The sequence below is a fragment of the Notothenia coriiceps genome, unplaced genomic scaffold (genome assembly GCF_000735185.1).
Source record: "Notothenia coriiceps isolate Sejong01 unplaced genomic scaffold, NC01 NC01_scaffold00011190, whole genome shotgun sequence".
NCBI lineage: Eukaryota > Metazoa > Chordata > Actinopteri > Perciformes > Nototheniidae > Notothenia > Notothenia coriiceps.
The window spans coordinates 144,223-155,591 of NW_011343891.1; the positions used below are offsets into that span (position 1 = coordinate 144,223).

Sequence of the window (11,369 nt, forward strand, 5' to 3'; positions counted from 1 at the left end):
TGTGTGTGTGTGTGTGTGTGTGTGTGTGTACACAGAAGCAAGCCAGGATTTGGCTTGCTTCTGTATGACAGATGGACCTGCCACCTTGTTCTCCCCATGGGCATGTTCCCTGCTTCTTACACACACACACACACACACACACACACACACACACACACACACACACACACACACACACACACACACACACACACACACACACACATATATCATCTTGTGACTATAGTACTAGTACTTATTTGTTTACCTTTAATCTTACAAAGCCAAAATGCAACTGCATATTGGGTCAACATGTAGTTCTGTACAGTATGACCATATTAAAAATAGTAGGCCAATGAAAACGTGTACATTCAGTTGTAAGTTAATGTGTGGCTGTTAAAGCTAGTTTACCCAACTTTCTGACCTGTTTTCTGTAATGAAAAAAATCTATTTTAATGTTCCCACATTTCAGCAATTGTTATTCCTCATGCATACTGTATAAGGCAGTCGCTTGATTCTACTATAAGAAAGAAAGAACAAGTAATAACAGATGCAATAAGACTACCCTTACATTGCCCATGCAATTCTCCAAACACTGCAGTATCTGATTTTATCTGAAAATGATGTATTTTCTTACATATTAAAGCAGAAATGAACTAGGCTTAAAAAGTCCCTTCTTCTCTAGGTAACACTTTGTTAGGCAATTATTTGTAAATATAGTATTATCACAATAATGGTTGAAATGTATAATCTGTCCTTGACTACGAGTGGCATGAAGGACCTACATATTAAAATATAAAGTTAGCCGAGAGAGATTGAGAGAGAGAGAGAGAGAGAGAGTGTGTATGTGTGTGTGTGTGTTGCACATGTGTGTGTGTTGCACCATGCTGAGATCTGTCTATGCATCGTAGGTAGAATCACCCGAGGGTCCGTATGATGACGAGGGGTGGCGACACCCAGAGGGGGAGAGGCTGAATGAAGTCCCAGCCCCGCCTTTCTCTTCTCTCTATTCTCATAGCCACGCCCACTACCAGGTAACCCCGCCTCTGAGTCCGTCGCATGCCTCCATAGCTTGGTTCTTTTTATGTTCATTTTCAGTTGTCCCTCACGTTTTAAGTTGAGTTTATATATGAGCATGCAGTCCATTTGTTATCCTTTTAATCTCTGATTTTCTGTGTTTTTTGAGACAGTTGTGCAGAATCTGTTTGAATCTGTATGAATGCATTGGTGGAAATTCAGAGACACCATGCTTTCACAACCTCATAGAAACTCGTCTCTTACAAAGTGTTTTCATGTAGCATTTCAATATCATTAAATAGTTATTAGGAACAAATGGATAAAGTGCCAGATGGTGCAAGGAATCAAATCTATATGAACAAATAGCTTTCAACATGTTTATTGTATTCCTATAAGTGCAAAGGCAGGCAGAAGAGAGTGACACGTTTGATATGTTCTTTATATGTGAGACAAGGTATCACTCTTTATTCACTCTTTGTTTTTATCTACATTTTTAAACATGAATGTACTTCATCAAGTCTGCCGACACTTACTGTATCTCCTGAAGCCAGAACCAAAAGTCAGCTGAAATGTATCTACTGTTTTTTTTTCTCTGAACCATGTGAACACAGAGCTAAAACTGTGGTTGCTCATGTTTGTGTCTATTTGTACTGCGCATGCGGTTTGTGATTGTGGGTTTACTTGATAATGAAAAAAAAAGGACATCAAAAAGCATCACAAATATTTCTTCTGGCTCCGATTATTTCTTTACTTTTTACCCACCACCTTGTTTGTTTTCCATAATGTATGTACATTCTGCTGCTTTTCACATTGTTAAGTACTTTACCCTCTTATGTAGCTTGTGTCTTAAGTATTTATAGTAAAGAAAGTAATCAGAGTGGAAAGATAACATAGACAGTTTCCTCTTCCTCTCCCCTGGTAATTGCAGCGTAGAAACTGCAGGAGGCAGTAGAGGCAGGGAAATACCCCCCATCAAATCAATATCTGACTTGGCTTAATAAATCAAACTATTTAATGGCGAGCATTTAACTGAGTTATTGAATATTGCTGGTAAAGAGGCTCAAAAAACTAATGGCAGATTAATACCTGTATTGACATTTTGGAAAGTCTACTGTATTTACTGAGGAGGAAATGCAGTCGGCACTGCGGCAGTATAATTGACTTTCCTTAAATAACTCCACCAATAAAATGGATATCCACTGCAGAGATTGAATGAGGAGCAACAGTGAAAATGTCTTTTTTTTAAATGTCTTTTTATAACACAGTAGAGTTTATATAACAGTAAGTGTCACGTAGGCAACACAGAAACCTTAATGGCTCTTGGTCATTAGGCTAATGCACATAATAAGGAAAGGAAGGAAAGAAACAAAGGGTGGGGGAGCGGCAAGAGATGGGATAAATAGAGAATTACAGGCAGACAGACACAGATTTGTTGCTCGATGTTAATCAACCTGTCAATCAGACAATCCCCTCCTCAATGAATCTATGTCCCCCCCTGCCGATACAGTCGTTGAAATAAGGACTCAGTCAGACCTTTGCTCAGCACTTACTGTAATGTCTAACAGTCGTGTAGTGGCTGCCTCCGAATGGAAAGCCCTGCGGATGAATAGACAAATCAATTGCTGTACATGTGCATATAATAAATGCTTATTTTAACAATTTCCTTTAATGTGATTAGCCTTAGAAAAAGGCACTGACAGGATTATTTGTCCACCTTTATCTGGCTTGTCTTTGGACTTAAATCGATTGTGTGGCTCACCAATTTTCTTTTAAAAACAAGCCTGATTTCAAAAGCTGCCTCCACCTACCTGCATGCATTCATGTGGTCATGCATTCACTTTATTCATTACACACACACACACAACCTCACACACTCTTGACATCCATTGCAAATTTGAATCTCTTAGGGGGAACATGTGGCCGTCAAGGGGGGGGGGGGAAATGCTTTGGGACTGACCGAGAGACAGAGTAAGCCATAGAGCTGCAGACAACAGCATGGAACTAGCTATAGCTGACACTTGGGGACAGTGTAGCTTTTAGCTATTGAAAGCTTGAATACGCATCCTTTCATATGTAGTCGCCCTTACAGTCTACAGGCGTTTTGCCTTTATGTCTGCTATCTTTTATGTTCATCTATGTTAAAACCTGCAATCTCCGAAAGGTAGTTGCCCATTTATACATTAAAAAAATGACGAAGTTACATTTTCTCTCATTTAGAGTTATGTTTCTGGCTCCCTGGTGGATGTGAGTTCTATATATTCACTTTTCTTTAATTAGTGTTTTATAATGTTTTTATCTTTAGCTGCAAAATGCTATACAATGTTCCCCAGCTAGTTGCTACCGTTGTGTGTATACAGTTTTGTGTTTAGCTGGTACAGTAGTGTGCTGCCTACTTAAGCCATATGACAATATATTAGAGGGGAAAGTAAACACTGGTAATGTTTCTGCTAAAACAGCTCAAACTCACAAAAAAGTTCTGTAGAGCTGCATAATCACTAAAAACACCCCTTTCATGTGATGTGAAGTAATTTGATCTGCTGCTATTATTATTATATTGTTTAAAGAAAAAACTGAGCTGCGTAGCTATGAAAAAAACCCAGCCCACCCCCAGACACTGAGAGTCTGAATATTTGATCCGGCCTGTTGGGATTGAGCCGGTGCCTTGCTCGCTCTGCAGTGCTTTATGTTTACCCCTCTATACCCCCATTATTTACCAGGGCAGCTTGACATATCTTTTCAAAATGGTCCTTACCAGAATCTGAAAGGGATCTAATGGAAGGGCTGGGGGAGAGCCAACATGGTTAGGAACCAGTGGAGGAGACCGCAGTATAGATCTGCATGCCGTCGTGTTTACAGTGCTTCTAGCTGCACCAGCGTTTCTGTATTGTTGTTGACAACAAGAAGCCAATATCTATTACAATTCTATTGAGAGCCATGTTAAAGGCAAGCTAGGACAACATGACAGGGCAAGAAATAAAATAACAAAATATGTGTTGATTTCAGTTGGCCACTAAAAAGTGGTTGATTTGTACTACTCCTTAACTACAAATGTTTTATTACATATAAACAGTCTCTGCTAAAACCAGTAGGAATCAAGCCTTTAGTCTGTATTACGGTTAAACCTACATAACGAAATAGCTACTGGGTTACAGGGTCAGACTGTCTGGTGCACGCTGAGTTGATATCTGAAATAGGTTGCTGGTCAATCTTTGGGAGGAGTAGTAAATAATTTGTTTTAAAAAAAAAACACAGCATTTGTATGCTAGGCTATCCATCATTACCTGTAGATGATGGAAGGGCAAAGTTGGCTCTCTCAGCAGGCGGACATTAAACATGCATGATGTGTGTTTTTATTTAATTGGTCCTGAAATATTAATGGAGCCGACATTCACTGACTGACATTTGACTTGAGAGATAGAGAGCTAGAGAGACAGAAGGTAAAAGTGATGGAGAGAGGCACAGGAAGGCAGGGCTAATAGTGTTGCAGCCAGTGACTCAGTGAATTGTTGCTGTGTCAGCCTGTCATGTCAGTGTATTGTGTTTTGAGTCATGGTGGCTGCAGACACACTGGTTGTAGAGAATGACTGTCAGAGGCTAATGATATGGTTTCAGTTGTAATTTACGCTAGCTCCGGTGGTAGCTCCTTACTGTGTGTTCACACTGCAGGCCACTTGATTGATGTCTTAATCTTTCCTTACTGATTGTGGGCGAGAAGCTCAGGTTGCTTTCTTGCTGTGTTATGCAACTTAAGTTATTACACTGCATATGGTGGTTTAGAGAGAGTCTGTTAAGTGAGAAGCATTTTTCCATTGCATGGAAATAAGCAACTCAATGCTTTTATTCAGCCATGTCAGCAGAATGACTTTAGGGATGAAACTGTCAGTCAGTCCTTCACTTTGCTCCAGACCATATTTAAAACCTTGTGTTTTTGGTGAAATGTCTCAACAACTGTTTGATGGATTATAATAACATTTCAGCCATTCATGTCCCCCTGAGGATGAACAGTTATGCTGTTGATTGGAAACTCCTATATTCTTACTTAGTACCATAATCAGGTTCATTTAAATGTTTTCCAATATGTGGTTTATGACCACAGACTGTAGACGTCATCCACTGGTTTGGAGATTACATTTTTGATCCTTGGGTTTGTCATGTTGGCTGATGACATCTTGTTTTTGTCATGATGTGGAAGGGGGGAGCTGAAAACAACAATGAGTTGACATTATAAAAAACCTGAGTTACAAACAACTTAGAAAGGGTTAAAGTTGTAATATGAGCTAAACCAACTTGGTGGTTACCTGTCAATCAAAAGCTAGCCCACTCTAAAGCATTCCCTGCTTTATTGTCTATTTTACTAAATTCTGAAGACAACATTTACAAAATGAACATCATGCTTTAATGACGAATAGTTGACACTAGTTATTGACGCCATTAACTTGACAGGAAGATGAATACTGATATAATAAATCAACTGAGAATATTGTTCTCTTTCTAAGAGTCTTAAGGCAATGTCTTATTGGCTTTCAGTCACAGTACACTTTTTCTCAGCCAGCAGGTTTGTTGGTAGTCCCCACAGGAGCCAGGGTTTCCAGGTTGTTCAGTCGCTTTCTATTGGTGTGAACATCGGATCATGATCATTTAGCTGCTACTTTATGAATTAGGACTGTTAGTATATATTGTCTTGTAGCAGCTTGGTCGGTCTTCAACTATTTTATATTCAGACTGCTAAGTGCTGGTCACAGAAGCTTCTTGCAAAGCCTGACTACGGGGACACTCTGAGAATCCATCTCACCCACTCTATTTCTCTGTCATATATGAGTCAGCTTTCTTCATATTGGATTCCTCTAAAAACAACACAAGAAATCTCAGTGACATACATTCAGCTTTTAGCAAACATCACATTAGTCAGCCAGCACCAGGTGTATTCCAGGGCTCAGAAAGCTGTTGCTATAGATACAGTTCCCAAGGAAACACAGGAAGAAGCACTGACTGGGGTCCTGCTCCACCTGTGGCTAATCCTCAGGGAGGCTAACCTAGCTGTGCACGGCAGACGCTGGAAAAGCTCTACTTATTATGATGAAGTGAGCTAGTGCCTGCAGCTAAGTGACCCTGCTGATGAAGCAAGCTAGCATTTGGCTCAGACTTGCTATAGCTAATTTAATGCATGCTTTTGCTATTAATGAGAGATGATGTGATGACACTTGTTAGCATGTTGTATCGCTCTCTTCTTCCTTTCCCTATCTTCTCCCTTTTCTTCATCTCAGTCGGTGCCCAGCAACAGCCTGTTGTTTTCCATTCTGGAGACGTGCTCTATGCGTGTATGTCCGAGTATGTTTGTGTGTATGTGTACGTGAGAGTGAGTGAGAGTGTGTGGGAGAGCTGGGTGCTGCAGTGTCCGGAAACGGCCTCAAGAGAAGATCTCTCTACCACACACACTTGCCCATGCATACACACACATGTAAACAACAAAGTTATTAACTATTGCATGATTGCATTTTGACACAAACCTACACACATGTACGTGTTGATACAAAGCTCATTGTAAATCCTTAAAGGTTGACACTGGGTGACACCTCTCTTAATTCACTTTGACTTCTTCCCCTTTCACGCAGACACAAATAGAACTCTTTTATCTTGTTATCTGTCTAGTCACCGCTAGCATTCAATTTCTACTTCGGTGGCATTTAGCAGTTTTCCACCTCATCTCCTCCTCAACCTGCAACAGGCTTCATTACCTGTGTTTGTGTGTGCATGGATGTTTTGAAGGTGTGTGTGTATATTTGGAGTAGGAGGGGGGGGGGTTCTGTTATGTCATTGGCTGGCTAGCATTTGGGGGCGTGGCTTGTACAAGTAATGATATCTGACTGAGAGAGAGAAATGGGCGTCAGGTTGCAGCTCCAATAAAAGACTGGAAAAGACAACTTGCTGAGAGAGAGAGAGAGAGAAGAGAGAGATTAAATAATATACTGTACAGAGTGAGCGACGAGAAGAGAGAGAGAGACAGACAGAGAGAGAGAGAGAGAGAAGAGAGAGATTAAATAATATACTGTACCGAGTGAGCGACGAGAAGAGAGAGTGAGACTTGGAGCGACACCACAGATGTAGGAGTGAGGGGAGGAGAAACCGAAGAGTTGCAGAGTGATTCTTCCAGCCAGCCTCCTACTTCAGATGCTCTCCTCCTCGCCTGCATCTTTCCACCTCCCTCCCCGCTTCCTCCCATATTTAATGGGAGCAGACACAGTGACAGAGGAGAGATTGACTGGTCATCTCCTTGGACTAGAGAGGAGGAGGGAGGGAGCGAGGAAGAGGTGGGGTGGAGAAAGCCAGAGAGAAAGAGTGAACCCCCTTAAATAATCAATCCTCATATCCTGTCGTTGCCTGGCCCACGCGCCTTCTCTCTCTGAAGAGAGGAGAGGAAGGAGTTGAAGAGGAGATTTTGGACTAACAGAGGTGTGGATGTTGGACGTGTCTCCAGTCTGGACGATGGGATGACGGACCAATGGGACGACAGTTGGGCAGATGGACTGACGAGTGGATGTACAAAAACCCTAACACACAGGCTTCTGCTCCAACTCTTGGAGGACTCTGTCTACCTGCTCTGCACTTTTTACCTCCTCTACCAATTCCTCCTCCTCCAGCTGCTCATCGTTCCAACTGCCAGCTGCTCTCTTAATCCTGAGGGAGCTGGAGAAAGGAAAAGGGACAAAAGGGATCATTATCAAAGAAAACTGAGCAAAGGAGATGAATAATTGCTCCATCTTCAGCAAAAACAGAAAATAAGGAAGTGGTCAACTTGTATATTTGACAGCAACACTTTTAGAGCTTGAGAGGAAGAAAGCAACAGAGTAGAGAAACCAGAGATGAAGCAGTGGAAAAGTGCTGCAACATGAAGTCTATCTTGTTTGACTAAAGGAAGCGCAGAACGCAGAGACGATGAACTATATTTTTGGCAACAACACCTTGGTCCCCCGCAGTGTGAGGGCGGGCGGGTCATCCGGGGGTCATGGGGTCAAACAGAAGCTGGGCCCAAAGCGTGGCTCCTCGGAGGAGCTCGCACCTCCACGTACCTCCTCCACCTCCTCTCCCGCCTCCTCCTCCCCCTCCACCTCCTCGACTCGCTGGCAGCAGCTCCTCACGTTCTTCTCCAGGAGGAGTGCCTTCACCGACTGTATCAATGCCAGCCAGGTAACACACACGTCACACCCTCTGTGTGTGGGTGTGTGTGTGTTGTGCTTGAGGGGTGGTAGCGGATCAGGGTGGGAAGCATGTAACTTAACCTGGGTTTTTTGTGTGTGTGTGTGTGTGTGTGTGTGTGTGTGTGTGTGTGTGTGTGTGTGTGTGTGTGTGTGTGTGTGTGTGTGTGTGTGTGTGTGGCGCTGGACACTATGTTACTTAACATTCTCTAGTTTCAGTTTCGTAGCCAACACCGGGAAGCAGCCTGAGGCAGCATCAGGTTTTAAATTGAAGTTGAAGCAGGTCTCTGTTGAGATTTTTTATAAGGTTGTCATGGAAATTAGCCAGGCATAGTGTATGAGAACCAGAGAGCTGGTGTGTTGCCATGGCAAAGCTTTAATCTAGCTGAGTAGTCCAGTGGCACAAGATGCTAAATCCACACTGAAGTCCAAATCAGTTCCATGGAAAGGGGCCGTGTGATGTTTAAATGGTTTACTTGTTATATTTTGGCACAATGAGCTTTAGGAATCCTTAATAATTTGGCCTTGCATCTACTTTAAATAGAATATAAAATAAATGTTTTGTATAGGGTTGAATTTATAGTTTTTAATGTACGTCATAGATAAAGAGCAAATGCACGTAGCACACGTAGCTACGAAGCGGTTGATGAACTCCTACAAGAAAAATACTGCCACGGCCTCCATAGAGATATTATGGAAAGGCAGTTGAAGAACATTAATATTAAAGACTACATTAGGGAAATTATTATTAAATAATAAATCAGACGAGATAAACAATTCTCATAAGTTTCTATACAATCTGACATATTTTGAACCGGAGAAAAACTTTCTTGTTTTCTTGTTTTCAATAACAAACAGCACAATAATTTTTGACTGCTTATGTTAAACTACCAGCTGACGTTCTGTCAAACTAAATGAAAGAAAATAAACATGTGAATTGCACAGCAGAATTCTCTTTTAGCGTTGAGATAAGGAGAAATAGAGGTTACCTTTTAGAGTTATTCAACTAAAGAGGTCTTTACGTGGAAAACGTTTAATACACAACACAGCTTGTTCACAAAAGAAATGCAAAACCTACTTTTTATGTATTGTAGCTCTACAATTTAATTACCATTAACCTTTGGGAAGTATCATTCCTATTAGGTTTCCAATACACCAGCAGTGTATTGACTTTTCCACATGCTGTACAATAATTATTATAAAAATAGATCAAGCTTTTTTTAGGAGTGTTTACCTGGGTGGTAAAATAAAAGTTATTGCTGAGTCATGGGGGTATGTATTTAGTTTGTCCCCCAGTATTTATTTGTCCAACACACAGGGCGCATAGCGCTGACAGAAGTCATAAAAAACACTTTGGGGCCTGTGTTAACCAACACGGTCTATACCCCAGCAGCCTGCATAAATCAATGAACTAATATCCACATAAATCCCCATGCAGGACACAGCAGGGCAGGAGCTCTAGTGACTTTACTTGATAAGGATCTTTATACAAGGCCCCTCTGTAGTTGACTGAAGCTGCAGCCACTGTCTACAAGAACAGTTTCAATCTGTGCAAGACAACTCTGCTTACCACACATTAAAATGCATCAAAGTCCCCGTTATCTCAGATTCTTTAGATCCAAATACAAACAAATCCCGTTTTGTTTTAAGGTTAGTTTTGCCCTGTTTTTTATGCTCTTGAAAGATTTTTGGGATCTGGATATTCATTTTAGATGTTTATATTTAGACTCCTGTGACTGACACTCAGTCACAGTTTGGAGAAGAAGCTGACGTGAAATCTCCACCCTTAAAGGTGGGGTATGTAATATATTTCAGAAACACTTTTTGTTATATTCCATGGAATGCTCTTAACATCCCGATAGCAATGAATATATTAAATGCTTTGACAATAAAAACATTTAAAAAATGTCATCTGTGGAAGCCGTAGTACTGTAAAAAGCACAACCAATCATTTAGACGGCCCGGCTAAAATAACTGGATGGCCTACCTGCCTGTCAGCCTTCCATCTGTGCACAAACTTATCTCATGCCCTCATTGGTCATGTGCGCGTCCGTGTGTGTTGGAGGAGGGGCTCTGTAAGGAAGTGGCAGATTTTTTCCGGTTGTGTATTTTCAAATTCTAGCGCACTCTAGCTGGTTTCTCCAAAATTACATACCCCACCTTTAAGGAAGCTGCTGCTTAAAGGCGATAAGCACCTCCACCCCCAACTCCAACTGCTGATAAATTGGAAATATTTCATTTCTATTTATTTTGTGCATTGATCCACATGTACCTGAAGTATTCATCCGCCACAATGTGTGTCTCTGTAGTCAGGGGGGAAAACTTCAGTGAATGTTCAAATTGCATGCTTTGTGGTTTGTTGGCTAAACGTTAGTCCATTGCATTCCGACAGTGGCTCAGTCAGTAGGGGCTTGGACTGGGAGCCATGGGTTGCCGGTTCAAGTCCCCGACCAGACCTACAATATGGAGAGTGGACTGCTACTTGGAGAGGTCCCAGTCCACCTCCTGGGCCCTGCCGTGGTGCCCTTGAGCAAGGCACCGGACATCCCCCTTCCCTCCTCACTCCCCATTGTTCTCCGGCGCTGTACAATAGCTGCCGGGTTAAATGCAGAGGCCAAATGTCACTGTGTGCTTTGTGCTCTGCATGTGTGACCATTAAAGAGGGTTTCATCCCTCCGATTCTATCTATCTATCTATGCTGCATTTGAAACATCTTTCCATATCAGCCAAGCTTTTAAAAAAAAAAGGGTATGGACACAAGTTGAAGGAAAGCCACTTATTGTCGTGGCTCTTTGTGATAAGAGTGAATGATGATAATTTCCTACTGCTGCTCAAATGATTAAATACTTTTGGAACTGCAGATGACAAATGCAGTAATGTCTCTGGATCCAAAACTGCATTATTGATTAAAAGTCCTGAGTGGACGGGCGCCACTCACAATGTTCTACCCTGCAGCACTTTTACAGTTGTCTGCAGATTTACAGCACAGCAGCCCATGGAAAAAGTGTACCCACCCCCCCTCGCAGTAATCATATTGGCCAGTGTTTTCCCAAGGTGTTGCCATATTCCTGTCTAAGGCACTTACTGCATGACTGATAGGCCATTATACTACACACATACACACACACACACACACACACACACACACACACACACACACACACACACACACACACACTC

At 41.8% G+C, this 11,369-nt stretch overlaps 1 protein-coding gene across 4 annotated transcripts in view; it reads left to right on the plus strand.

Moving 5' to 3' along the window:
• LOC104946575 (discs large homolog 1-like protein) overlaps positions 1-11,369 on the plus strand; it is a 71,328-nt gene that overhangs the window by 3,566 nt on the left and 56,393 nt on the right. For 2 of the 4 annotated variants that reach the window (XM_010772436.1, XM_010772437.1), the window contains exon 2: positions 891-1,013. The exons of 1 other annotated variant lie outside the window; for it this stretch is intronic. In XM_010772436.1, the coding sequence (XP_010770738.1) occupies positions 891-1,013 (123 nt within the window). Of the gene's footprint in view, positions 1-890; positions 1,014-7,064; positions 8,182-11,369 lie in introns of those variants that run through there. One more of the 4 variants, XM_010772439.1, reaches the window with a different exon arrangement.